The sequence below is a fragment of the Synchiropus splendidus genome, chromosome 10, assembly GCF_027744825.2.
Source record: "Synchiropus splendidus isolate RoL2022-P1 chromosome 10, RoL_Sspl_1.0, whole genome shotgun sequence".
NCBI classification, from domain to species: domain Eukaryota; kingdom Metazoa; phylum Chordata; class Actinopteri; order Syngnathiformes; family Callionymidae; genus Synchiropus; species Synchiropus splendidus.
The window spans coordinates 11075029-11089927 of NC_071343.1; the positions used below are offsets into that span (position 1 = coordinate 11075029).

General features: G+C 42.4%; 1 protein-coding gene across 10 annotated transcripts in view; it reads right to left on the reverse strand.

Annotated features, from left to right (window-relative positions):
• The window catches only part of tns1b (tensin 1b), a 136317-nt gene that overhangs the window by 75423 nt on the left and 45995 nt on the right, over positions 1 to 14899 (reverse strand). For 9 of the 10 annotated variants that reach the window (XM_053877599.1, XM_053877602.1, XM_053877598.1 and 6 more), the window contains exon 3: positions 11756 to 11793. In XM_053877599.1, coding sequence (XP_053733574.1) covers positions 11756 to 11793 — 38 coding nt within the window. Of the gene's footprint in view, positions 1 to 446; positions 3095 to 11755; positions 11794 to 14899 lie in introns of those variants that run through there. The other variant, XM_053877607.1, reaches the window with a different exon arrangement.

Here is a 14899-nt window from a genome sequence, read left to right on the forward strand (position 1 = left end):
ACAAACTTGTTGACTACAACATTAGCAACGGCTCAGTGTTGCCTGAACACTGCAGCTGTGGACTCATATTCACGAAAAAGAAGTCCGCCACCGCTGTCACTGTCTGCGAGCAGTGGCCAGCAACCACAGAACATGGTAAGCCAGCGGGACCACACACAGACATGAGCCCACAAAACTGTGCTTGACATGATTTTAAGACATACACTTCTACAACAAGCTACACATCCCACTAGCAGATGCAGCCTTAATGCTCCTGATACTTGTGAATGCAAAGCCACACAAAACAAGAGCGACTGCCCAGCATACATCTGAGACCACTTAAAGCTGACTTGCATAGAATCAAGCAAACGCACAATGCAGAGGACCAGGCAGCCACTGAGAGGTCTGGCGCTCAGATACCAGACATCCAGCAGCTTATAGATCCTTCCAAAAGCTGCACTACTTACCTGAAACACTGCGGTGGCCATCCTGTTTGAATCTCTTTCACTTTTAGGGGGATTTGGCAGCTGATGTTTCAGTGCTGCATTGTCCTTTCCACCAGCAGCAGAGCGCGTTCTCTGGAAAAAGACTCAGCTGGAGAAGGCTGTCAGCAGAGTGTGTGTGTTTTAAGCTCCGGGCTAATAGATCTGGCCGCGCTCTCACTCCTCCTCCTCCAAAATGAGCATAAAAATGTCTTAATGTGAGTCCGAGAGCGGGGAGGAGCGCAGCCAGAGGCAAATGTTAACATCCCACAAGTGGAAACGGCGCAGTGCAGCACACAGCGCTGAATAAGCAGGGAAAGTCTGGCTGAGGGGTTATAGCTTTTTTCTCCCTCTTTCTCTAGCTGCCTGGGATTTCTCCTCCCTCTTGTTCACTTCATTTTCACCCTCCTCCCAAACTCGCAGACCTATGAATAATGACGAAAAGAGAGAAGGAAAAATATTGAGGTGAATTTCCCAGGGAGATCAGGAGGGAATGGGGCTTGAGGAAGGGGAGACAAAAGCTTCCTAGTCACTCCATGTTGGACACACGCTAAACACACACACTCTCATTCTTCACCCAGTCCTTGTTATCGGCTTCTCAAGTTACAGGTTAAATATGAGACGACCCCCTGCACCCGTCTTCTCACTCTGACTTTCACTTACACACACGCACACATGCACAAACACGCACAGCGACACCATGAATGAGGCCATTGACTTCACAGCGGTGAGAAGTCACACCAGCTTAGTAACGTTTCCTCAAACCTGCACAGACAATAAATCACCCCAACTGACGCTTAATATTAAAATGTAAGTCCCCCCGAAACTTTGTGCTCTGAAAGACACTATGATAGCAAAGTAAGGTTTAATCAAAACACAGTATTGGTTCCGGATTTGAAGCACAAATCTACAACCTGACGCTAATCCACTCCATGACACAACAATTATTCAACATTTAGAGGGACATTGAAATGCTTATAGAGAAAATCCTGGACCAACCAAGAATTGTCTTCAGGTTTGTCGACGAAAGACCAGCATTATTGGCTCCATATGTTTTTAATCACAGCAAGAAATTACATTACACTGGTGGAGAAAGAGTCTCCAGTCTTCTGCACTGTAGACAGCTTCTATCTGTCATAGAAGTTGCATGCTTTCATCTGCTTTTCTTTGTTCTGTTACTGTTGACACATACTGAGATGGATTTATGTAACAAGCCACCTTCCCAAGTAGCAAATACGATAGACAAAGGCCTTTCATTGAGCATCTTGGGGTTTGTTTGTTTGTTTGTTTCCATGTCTTAGAACTGCTTTAGCTACTGATGGTTGACCAATATCTTGGCACCTCTGTTAATAGCACCAAGATCCAAAAATCGTATTTAAAATTTCATACAACACAACAATAGATGATGAACGGATTAGCTTGTCCGGAAGGCCAGGGGAAAAGACTCTGAAATATGATATGGTTCATTCATTACAGGAATGTCACTGTGTGGCAGAAGCAGAGCAGGAAAGCAGTCGTAGAAAGTGAAAGCAAGCCTATTTCGAGCAGAGTATACTGGGAGGGTTTAAGAGTTGAATAACTTGAGGTCTGATTCTACTTATTTCTTCATAATGAGAAAAACGTGTCAGTTGTGTTCTTTTCACTTTACTTTTATCAAGACGATTAAAAGGTGCAATAACCTATTTTAATGTAGTTTAATTTTTATTTTATATTTTTATTCATTTTTATTTTTATTTTTATTTTTATTTTTCTGTGTGATGCTCTTCCTGACTGCATGCCCTTTCTTGCATCTATTGCTGCTGGAAATGTAAATTTCCTGGAGGGAGTAACCCCAAAGGGATCAATAAAGTCCTGTCTACGTCTAAGAGAAAATGGCAAAATCTAAACGGATAAAGTGGCTGGTCATGATTGCAATATTTCACAAGAAAATCATTCACTGAAGTATCTCATTTTTTGACTCTTACCTAATCGCATGATTATTTCTAACTGTCTTCCATTTCCTGGATGACAGTATGTCATGATTTCACAAACAGTTGAGTAGTTTCCTTTCCTAGAACAAGTTCTTTGAGGCAGCTGATATAAAGTGGTGCTGAGATATACTGTGACACATAAGTAATAATCCCATTTATTTCGTTGGATCAGCAAACTGGAGCCATTAGATGGGAATAAAAAGCTGCACTGTTTGCTGTTTTGTGAAAGCTGTGAGCGATCATTGCCCTTTTCCCGGCATCTTTAATTCTGAAAAGGGGTTCAATCAACCCTGAGAGCCTGATAATAGTCAGGTGGTTCTCGCAGTCGGCGTCCTCCCACTATTATCCAGTAGCAGACAAAGGACCTACTGAGCACGTGTGGCGCAAATTTGTAACTTTAAAAGCTCGACATGGAAAGAATGGCCGCCGACTTTGATCTTCTCGTCAGCAACTAAATGGAGGGAGCTTGGAGAGCAACACCTTTTCCTGAACTCATGCTCTCCAGATGTCGGGCTCAGGAAAGTGTTATTTAATTCTGCAATTAATGACAAGGTCCAGGAAGGAAGCCGGGAAGGCGACGCATGGTTTATGGAAACAAAACAACCTGCCCTGTTTACGTGGATGATGTTGGTTTTATGTGTGAACCAGCCGACACTGTGTGAATCAGGAATTCCCCGGCTTGCCAGCGTCTGGGACGCACTATTAATGAAAAAACGCTGGCGGTAACGCACGGTTGCAGACCAGGAATTACAGAATGGTTTTATATATATATATATATATATATATATATATATATATATATATATATATATATATATATATATATATATACCCTTTGAAAGTGCAAGCTACTGCCTCTCATGTTGGCAAGTTTACCCATTCCTATAGTAGACTCCTTCTGCTTCCTAGGAACCACCATCACTTAGGACCTCAAATGGGAGCCAACAATCAGGTTCCTCATCAGGAAGGCCCAGCAGAAAATGTTCTTCCTGAGGCAGCTACGAAAACGACGACTGCCGACGAAGTTGCTGGTGGAATTCTACACGGCCATCATCCAGTCCATCCATCTTCACCTCCTCTATCACTGTAGGGTACAACAGCGCCACCTCCAGGGACAAGAGCAGACTGCAATGCATCGTACGTTCTGCTGAGAAGGTGATCGGTTGCAACCTGTCACCTCTTCAGGACCTATATGCCTCTAGGACCCAGAGACGTGCAGGTCGGATCACAGCCGACCCTTCTCACCCTGGACATGGACTGTTTGTTCCTCTTCCCTCTGGCAGGAGGCTGCGGTCCATCCAGACCAGAACCTCCCGTCACAGGAACAGTTTCTTCCCCTCGGCTGTCAGACTGTTGAATTCGTGAACAGCCTTGTTGTTATTCTATTTATTTATTTATTTATTTATTTTTTTGTCAGCACTTTATTCCAAAACACCTTCCTAGTTGGTGGGCTCCCCACTGACCATGGCAATAAATTGAATTCTGATTCTGATTCTGACTGACTGACTGAGGAGCTGTGTTGGTGTTCTGATACATGCTTCAGCATGGTTTATCATTGCTTATGAACTATGGGAGAATGGTCATGTCATTGAGTGTGAGGTCATCAAGGCATAAAATGGAACAAAATTAAATGGTAAACAGCCAGCTACCCCGTGATAGTGACCACGACACTGATCCCTGGTTTTAGGGAAGCAGTCTGATTCTCCAACCTGAACTCTTCTGCTGCACAGACACACCTCCTGCGCCCACCATTCATATTCAACAGTCTGTTTCCTAGTGGAAAAACACAGTAGCAGTGAGAAACACCTCATCTGTTATTGTGTGCAGATTCCACATCGTGATGAACTGATGAAAGGATGAAAAGTCAGAAGGAAAACAGACGCTGAATGAAAGAAAGCAGTGAAGACAGGAGGTAATGGTGGGTGTAAAAGCAGACCAAAGGAGGGGGCTTTTGGGTGAGGTCCAGTATTGTGAGTCTATCTCAGGATTTCCCAAGTAACAACAAAACAGAGCAGATCCTACTCCCTCCAGAGTCCAGGGGAACGTTTTCACGAACGCCCTTCCAGGCCAGATGGCTTCCCCTCCTGGATTCTCACGATTACGCAGCAGAAGCTCAGACAACAAACACAGGAGACAGCATCAAACCAAAACCCAGTTGGAGTCCTCAGTGATAGATTTCAACATCAAACCGTCCCTTGCACTCTTCCCCATCAGCCCAATTTCAACATACTTTCCAGCAGTGTTCGATTACTCCATGGCATTAGAGTCCGGGTGTTGCTGTTTGTTTTCTCTTCCGTATCCATGCACATTACCAAATTTGTGGGCCACAAGCCACAGCTCCTTGTGTAATAAGCCCTTCACTCACCCGGAGGGACGACGAGAGCCGACAGATGATTGTTATTGCCGTTGCACAAAGCTTACAGACGATGACGCCGCCTTTTATCTGGCAAACAACCTTCTCTTCCAGCGCACAGAAACAACATGACAAACAGCATCTTCGGCTTATGAGATTCAAATGAGCTTTTCTACAGTCGACATCTCTCCACAAGTCTTTAGACGCAGTATTTATACATATTAGCAGGGATGAGCGCGTGATGACTCTCACGCTTGTTTGTGATTTGCTCAATAGGTCTAAGGTTCTATTATGAAGACTTTTTTTTCTCTGCTTTTCTGTAGCGCTTCCCTCCTACATCTTTAATGATGGATGAATGGGGGAAACTTTATCGCCTCTTTGTTTAGATTATTTAAATCTTGCGGGGTTGACTGGAAATGGGCTATAGAATAATTTGTTTTCTGTGACTTTAATTGAATTTAGGAATGTCCTAAATATTTCTATTTTTTCTTGTTGTCCATCCAACCCTTCGTCTCTCCCATGGCGGAATATATTGACGTTGGTAAAGTGGACTTCTGCATTCTATGCTGACGCAAAAGGCAGGCTTCAGCATTGCATGTTGTCGCAGTAGGTTTACAATTGAGACGCATGTTCCGCTTTCCACGGCACATCCTGACACCATGAGCAGCGTAAAAGAAAGGAGGTTGGGACTGGGTAAGCCATGGGATGGCGCTCCTTTCATTCTATGCTTGATGATGTCTATATTGCTATTAAAAGTGTTTCAGTCAGAGTGACTTTCTGACTACACGCCGCCACGTTGGGGTTATAAATAGCAACTAATATCCAAAGCAACTCCATCTTCTGAAGATAGAAACACATATGCGTCAACATAGAACGCTGACAACTGCCTTTATTGTCAACATAGGACGCAAAAGTCCCCTTTCCCAATGTTAATATATTACGCCATGGGAGTGAAGATCCATCAGTTACGGTACTGCACAAAACTGAGCCGCTTTGCAAACACATAACCAACAAAACAACAAGGTTTACAACCACTATGCACAAGCTCTTCTTGTATGTGCTACAGGAGCTCTGTGACTGCTATTAGACTGCATTCACTGCAGATATAAATTAACAAATGTGGAGCAGTAATATGTCATGGCGATACTTCTTTTTTTTTTAATAATACTAGCATGTGTAAAATGATTTCACATGCCACTCCACACACAAGGGAGCCCTCTGGTGGGCACCAACATCACCACTCACGTGAAGATGTATAATACACTGTGTCATGAGTCTCCAACTGAGACTCACAACTCTTGAGTAGGAGTCTGTGAAGCAAGTCTCCTACTTTACGAGCTGGGAAAGAGTTTCCCAGCAACATCTGTTTAGTATAAAACTGTGGATCCAAATGATACTTCAATTGCAAACTTCAATTTCGATAAAACGTATTTAGCGCAAGGTTGCTGTTAGACTTATGAATGACTGAAGAATGTCAGGGGACTGCTTATAAGCAGGAATCAAAATATAAACCTCCATTTGTCATTTTGTTTCACATAGTTTCTTTTCTGTTAGTGATGGTTATCATATCAGACGCCATATCCATCATCCGCGCCGGACTTGTTTCACTTTTTTTCTAGGGCAGAGAAGCATGTGTTCTGTCCTGTTAACTCAATCAAACTATTGGCACTGGAATGAGATCTGACGTGGAATCGGTCTCTGGAAAACACAGTAACTACCATAGCAACAAAACGAGGCCGAGATTACGACCCCTCCCCTTTTCCGCCTCACATTGGTTCTCAACACTTTCTCTCCATTGGACATGATTTGGACCATTTGTCTGACACATACACAGGTAGTGGTGCTCGAGCAGTCCTGTTTCCTGTATGACAGAAGTGCCCCTTGTGGAGTTCAATCTCTTCTTTACTCTCTCATCACTTCCGCCTAAATGCATGTCGATATCTGATGGAGTATTTATTTGAGTTTGTGTGGGAATGCTGGCCCCTCCCAATCCTCCTGATGCCGCACACAGCAGCTCCATCGACATCGGGCAGGTAAACACGGTGCACAAACTGCTATATACAAGTAACATCCGTCTTACGACCGGGATCGGTTCCGACCAACCTGTCGTGAGTCAGATTGGACGTAAGTGGAATGCCATTCAAAATAGCCGACGCGAAGGTTATAGGTGCTACTGTAGTGGAAGATGGCTGTGTGAGAGTGAGATGGTGGGATACTGTGCTGCCGTAACTGTTGTACGCGATGCTGGGCTGCTACGTGCTGCGGTGCCAGACGTTGAATAAAAAAATTTTTAAAAAGCAACTGCTGGCCGTGGTCGTAAGTACAAGTGGACGTAAGTCGAACAGGTCGTAAGTCGGATGTTACGCGTATAAAAAACCTTTGATATATGGACACGCGCAACTTATGTTTGTCACAAGATACATTAATGCAGATTATCTCAGTGACAAACCAAGCCAGAAGCAACTACAATAATAATATTTTTTGAGAGGCCTTTCTTCTGTCTTGAACACCAGCCCCTCAAAATACTTGGAGCGCAGAATGACATTCAACCTTCGAACTCCAGAACATGATAATGGAGTGAAGTTGTTGCTAAAAAGCAAAATGGTGAGCTAATATGTACTGAAGAGAATGGATTATGTGATAATCCCAGAATGGAGCACACACCCTTATTAAACAGTAGCATGGGGATCAATGGGGATCACTGAGAATCACCTTGACTGTTGAACAGTCAAAGGGATTACGATTTTTCACAATAATTGCAGAGGTTAAAACTACATAAATAGAGACTCATTTTAATGGATATCGAAACGTCTTCACGCTTAAATATTGATGATGCTTTTTTCACAAGATCAAGTTGTAGTTTTTACACCAATAATTGTGTTAAAGAACCTTGGGCAGATGCCTCCATCATGCTAACAACTGTTTCAACAGAGAAACCTTTCCCTTTGGGGTGGGCATTTAGATTTCCACAGGGGCCACATTATAGACAGTGGCTGTTGTGAGGGGTCCTCATACTGTAAATGAAGCATCAACTTCCTACTGTTAGAAAGAGATGTGCTGGTCAAAAAAAAAAAATCATTGAACTTCAATCGCCAAACTTCAGCATGCGCTTGTGTGTAATGATGATGTTGACTGACTCCATTTCTCACATGATGAGAATGAGGATGTGTCCTTCAACAAGTCACAAACAACAGTAACATGTAACAATAACACAGTAGACAAAGGGCCGTAGGATCATTTCGGAAAACTTCCAAACAAACAATTTAAGCCACTGAAACATTCAGAGCGCGAACGCTTGAGCCTGTACATGTTGGTCCAGTGTGTTTCTCAAAAGCCTCCAGCTCATTAGCAGTGGAACATGGTAGTTTCCTTCTCAAAACAATCCTGACAGGCAGCAGCAGATTGGTGAAATCCAATCAGTCTTGCTCACCAACAACAACTTGGAGAGCTGCTGGGCCACCGAGGACCTGAGCCAGGGGACTGACTCGATGTCGGTTGTGTAGGTAATCACACACGACAGGTGACATCAACCAATTTAGGTCAAACGGCAACTATGAGCTGGTTGTTAGAGAAGGTCAGGAAAGGTTTCCAATGTGTGGTTGGATCTGCTTGTCTGGTTCTTCTGTTTGGCAAAGATCATTTGGGGATCAAGTTTGGGAGGCCAGACTGTAAACATGCTGGTAGAAGAATGTTGGAGATGGAGGAGCAAGTGAAGACAACCAATGAGGTTCCTAGACAATGGAAAGGTGAAGGGAACAGGTGTGAGTGGGGGGATGCATGAATAAGGTGGAGATGCTGCAGCGACCTATGATAGGAAATTTCCAAAATGAGTGAACTTAAGCATGAACTCATAAACCTGTTCTGGCTCCCGAGTGTCATCGACTGCGTGTTAAATGAGTTTTGGAGCATTTTTCACATCCACAAGTGAACAAACACACCTGCGGGTGGACACACAGACATATCACACACACACTCTGAACATTTGTCCACAAGTGTAATAGTCTTGGATGAAGAACTATTGACTCAGCGGGTATGTGTTGACCCGCTATTTTCGGCTCTCCGGGTTCCCAACAATTGGGATCATATTGGAGTGAGAGCACAAACAACCCAGCACAAGTGTGTATTTTTAAATAATGACTCATAAAAAAGCACTCAACTTTCCCCCACAGACCCAAGTGACTGCTGATAGCCATCGGTTCTGACCCCTGTCACAGTCACTCCCTTGTTTTTCATCTCAGTCTCTTTGGCAAATTGTTTCCTGCCAGATTTATGGCTTTTTTCAGCTGAAATGTTTAGAAAGGGAAATGCTGCAGTAATTTTTGGAGATGGAAGGCTGCACTTTTGTATATATAGACACTGGAATTATGTTCTGGGCACTGAGTTCCAGAGGTTTCAGACTTCCCTCCCACAACCCCTCCAGCTTTATGAGAGTCCGGCAGCGAGAGCGTATGTGCACTTTCACTCATCGCAGCTATGTAGATAAACAGACGGCACTGGTGTGAAAACATAAAGAAACTACTCTCTGTCCCAAAGCTTGGGTTTATTCAGGTGTGGAGTTTCACAGCAATATGGATAGTTTTTGAAAGGTTATTACCATATTATAGGTAGTTACACCGTCAGTGGTCAGTATTTTTGAGGTCATTATTGGTTTTGTGCAAAGTGATTTTCATCTCCAAGGTCATGACTTTTTTTCAATCTGAAAACAGTGTTTGATCAGTAAAATAAAACCTTGGTGTTTTCTATATTATATATATATTTTTTTATATTTGCCTCTCTGAAATGCAAAAGAGTAAGCCAATCTTGTAGCACCTTTGCGTCAAAATGAAAAAAAGAAAAAAAGTTATGACAAGCTTGCAAAATGGCCGCTTCGCTTGAAAAGCTCTTTTGACATGAAATGACTGACACGGACTAGAAAAATGAACCATGAGGCTTGTGATGTCATTCAAAAATGAACGATGAATCATGTGATGTCACACAAACTCCAGACTGAGACATTGATTTGAGGCGCGCTGTCACTGTTTGCATGTCCATATGTTCTCTTCAGCCCTCTGCTCTTATGTTTTTCTCATTCATGTTGACGCCAACAGGCTTGAACAGAAGCAAAAGGAGGGAGTAGCATATCATATAGGCCTTTTTCTAAAACTAAATTGCTCTGAAATGGCTCATTCTGACACACTTCACCATATGTGAAGGAGACGCTTCATCTTCCTAACATTGCAGATCAGGGGTTGGGAACCATTATGACTGAGAGAGCCAAAAAAATACCTGCATATTTTAATATGTGATTTATTCAGAACCATTAGAATATAACTAAGTGGAAGACCAACAGTTTACAGTTTTAGAGTATGAGTCTGAAATGATTTTTTTATTATTTAATTTAATAATAACAAAGTTACAGCAATATTTTTCTACTCAAGCAGAACCCACTTAATAAGTGCCAGATCAACAGTGCCATCTAATGTTTACTGTTAACTTTATAATTGACACAAGACATAATACATGTAGTTGCAGTGACCTAAACAGTGCCCATGATGCTGTGCAGTCCAGTCAACCAATCGCAGTGGTTGGTCACTAAAATATGGCTCTGTCTCCTCTTGAGCAGCTCAACGCTCCAGGAAGAGAAGGGAAGTGGATGGAAACAGCACATTGTAGCACTTTAATGTCAATTAAACACCTGTAATTTCATTGGTTCTGACGTGATGAGGCTCAAATTTGGCAGCATTAAGCCTATTTCTGCAAAGAAATCCATGTTATAGTGATTTAAGACGACAATTTGTTTACTGGACTACAGAGCATCATGGGAAGTCACCATAACTGAGCATGTAGTTGAGAGTGACAGCACCTTGCAGACAACTCAGTGGATAACTTGGACTGTAGTTGGGGGAACTGCCATCTTACAATGAACCTGTGCCATGCTGAGAGCCAGATCTCTACCCCACTGTAGATTATTCTTAAACCAAGAAAGGACACTGGTCCTTTTTCATAGACACTTAATACATGTTTGCTTGAAACTATTTGCAGATAAATTCATAAAAATGAGCGACGTTCATCCCGACCGACCTCATCTCTGCATGAGGAACGCACCCTCTGAAAACAAAGTGCGGCACAGCACCACTCATTCAGCCGGAAGCTAAATACTGCTGAGCAATCATGAGCAGGAATTCATACGGCTATTATGACAAGAGATACTTGATACTAGAGATACTAGCACTGATACCGGCTGTCATGCTAACCAGCTGCCAAACACAATCAACCGTATTAGTGTGTTTCACTTACGCACACAATCATGACGGGATGTGATATTAGTCATTTTTGAGATATAAAAGACTTTAAATAAAGTTTTGATTAATGACTGTAAAGTTTATAGATCACCCTCCAAAACCAACGGATCATCTCTGGATTAAATTTATCACCAGGACCTGGAGGTGCTCAGACAATCTTTGGTGGAAAAACACCTGAATGCACCTTTCGCCTGAGCAACAGAAAGGACTGCCATTAATCAAAGTGTTTAGGATCTTTCCACTGTTGATGCCCCCTCCCTCCGACTCAATGAGCCAGGTCTGTCTGCTCCCCTGGCATTTCCTGTGTGGGGAGCGGGCAAAGTTGGCAGCTGCCAGCTATTTTAACAAACTCCAGATGACGGGCGTGAACGTAGGTGTGCGGAAAATACAACTCTAGCGGCACGCTGGTTCCTCCTCCTGGGCCATGTTTAGTTTCCTAAACAACAGTATTCTTTTTTTTTTCTTTTTTTTTTTAGCTTCGATCCAAAGAAAACAGGTTTCAGTACAGGGAACACTTGTTGAGGAATTCTAAGAGCATCCATCTCCTGGAACATCTACAAGAGATCTACAGGCTCCAAAAGAGGAGATGGCGCCTCCTGAATATTTCCTCCCCAGAAACATTTGCGGAATTACAATACATCAGCTGCAGAGATAAAGAAAAAAAGACTTGAGCGCTTTGTAAATTCTTACCTTCTCCTCACATTTCTTGTGGCAGGCTATCCGGCACACTAGAGGAAACACAGAGACGGAAAATAGGTTACAGTCACGTTAGCATTAAGAACAAAAGAAAATTCAGAGCCCACAAGCAAAATATGCAGTAATACCTTTAATTTAAGACAGCGCTTTCAAGGAATTTATATATGTAGATAGATAGATAGATAGATGGATGGACGGACGGACAGACAGACAGACAGATAGACAGATAGATAGATAGGTAGATAGATAGACAGACAGACAGACAGACAGATAGATAGGTAGATAGATAGACAGACAGACAGACAGATAGATAGATGGATAGATAGATAGACAGACACAGACAGACAGACAGACATAGACAGATAGATAGATAGATAGATAGATAGATAGATAGATAGATAGATAGATAGATAGATAGATAGATAGATAGATAGATAGACAGACAGAGACAGATAGATAGATAGATAGATAGATAGATAGAAAACGTATTTAAAATACTATATTTTTCAAAATATAAATGTATCATATCATAGCATATTTATCTTTTATTTTTCAATTTTTCAATGGAATAAAAATGTGGGGGGGGTTTAAGCGCAGTTGTTCTTTCCCTCAAAGTTCGATCATCACATCTCTGCGTATCAGCAGAAGAACATGTCAGACGTCGGGAGCTCCAGCGGCTAAAAAACACTTCACATTACAGCAGCTTACAAAAATGTGAGCAGGAAGAATTACTCATTACATAAGATGAAGCATGTTCCAGTAAAAGCATACAGCCTTCTCCTTTATTTGGAAAGCTCACGCCTCAGTGCGTAGTCCCTCCGTCCTTCAGGAGAGAGAGCGAGAGAGGATTTATGAGCCGCAGGTCCAGCTGCTCCTCTGTTGACCCTCGTTTGTGGACAGCGGGGAAGCCGTGTCTCTGAAGTGACACCGTTTTGAGTCTTTATCCTGTTAAATTATTCAATTATATACTCTTCTGTTCAAGCTTAATTGAACTTATGGGTGTGGGATGTTGACAGATAAACAACAAAAGAGAATATATCTTGACATGTAGTTACAAATATGCCTCCTTAAAATCAACTCTGCAAACATGCTCACATTAATCCATCAGAAACTCAGTCCCATCCTCTTACAACCACATCTGTCCTGCTGTGACGCAAACATACACACCCACAAAACCATCCGCACATACTGTACACTGGGCTGAGCATATATGCATTAATACACAAACAAACACATGCACACAGGTGCATTACTGTGTTTATTTTAAATCAGTTCTAAATCAAGTTCTTATTGTGTTGAGATTAAGGACGTGTCCATCAACTCCCCCGTGTTCCTCTGGGTATTTTTCCCGTTTCAAATGAGTCACATGTCATGTTCTCATGGACATAGAATCGAAAAGCACAGAACTGTTTCTAAGCATAAAGGCCATGTGCTTGTCAGTCCAGAACGCTGTCCAGCACCTCCCGAGCACGTGACTTGCTGGTAAACAAACGGCAGGGCCACATGGGAGCCGAGCAGGACTTCCATATTGGGCGTGAAAGTCTCCAGCCCAGGGAGCGGAGCGCGGCCTTTACCTTGTTAGGAAGTTGAATCTTTGAAGAATAAACACAGCACAAATACTTTTGGTGAAAGAAAGACAGGAGAGGGGGGCGATCGGGAGCATATGTTACCATCTGAATGGAATGTTTTATAGTGTCGAGGATAAAAAAAAAAAAAAAAAAAAAAAAAAAAAAGAGGTGGAAAGCTGGAGGGCTGATTTCCTTTCTCCTGGACTCCCCGCTGGGAAGGGCTGACCCCGGTTACAGTGTGAACACAATCACAGGGAAGGGCGAGCGGAGAGCTTCCTTCCTTCTTCCTCTCTCCTTCAACCTTTCCATCCCTCTTGCATCCATTTTTTTTAACTCACATGCACTTCCTGTCCAAAGGAAAGTCAGCTCAGCAACCAAGAAAGACCAGATCAGTTCAAAAAAGGTGTCGTGGTCCACTGTACTAACAGTGAATGATAGAGGAGCTTCATCTCCAAATCCTCCTTGACCTGACATCAGTGTTTTACACGGTGCATGGCTCCAATCCGTGACCCCTTGACAGATCTCGTACCTGCGCCTCATGTATACCTGGACATCAGCTTCAAATGTGTAACCACAAGGCCAAGATTTCTTGTAGACATCCATCACCGGGTCTCTTTTACCTGCTCTCCATCGACATACGATTCACCCCCTTTTCTCATGACATGCTGTAACTCAGGCCCATTCATATCAGTACCTCTTCAAGAGGCCCCAGCCGAACCCCCCTGTCTTCACAGCTTCAGAACTAGACTAAATTATTATGGTTATCATTGGCGTCCCTGGCAGAAACAACCAGAAGCTGCAATATATCCAGAACAGCCCTGCCTGGATGATAATGAGTGTCAGTTAGGCAAACACCTCCCTCTGCTGTTTGCTCCACCCAAAGTACTGCTCAAGTACTACTATTGAACATGTTACAACAACAAGTCCCTTTATGTTTTATTTATTCGCTTTATATTGTACTTTCTGCTTGGACACATGGGTTGGAGTCTCATCTAATGGAAGGGCTCGTAGGATCACACAACAAGTCACAGATAAAGTAAATAAAAAAATCATTTTTTGCCAGCATATAATTACATACTACTGCAAGAATGGGACAGATACAATATAGTAACGTCCTTTAACGATTTTCCATGTCAACATCTTGTTGTATTTATCTCAATGAATTCGAAGAAACCAGAAGAGCAACTGAAGGTTGTAATGCTGCTATACCACCAGTAGGTGGAGTGCAAACTATGTTTATCAGCGCAGTGGACACACCTGCTAGAAGTAAAATGCATGAGGTTTGAATTCTTTAAATACATTTATATTTTGTAAAGAATAAGAACGATGTTTGTAATTATGTCACATTATTGGGATAGTCATTATAATAATGTCTGATAATACAAATATTAACTAATGGGGAAGAGAATGTGGTGGGAAAAGAGTTTAGGAACTAATAGTTAAAAAAAAAAAATGAATAAGATAACAATCCAGGACGAAAGTAAGATCAAAGAGTAGGGAGAAATCAAATGGGAAAACATGTTACTGAAAGAGAACTTAAAAAACAAAGGCCTGAATCCATATGTTTTTG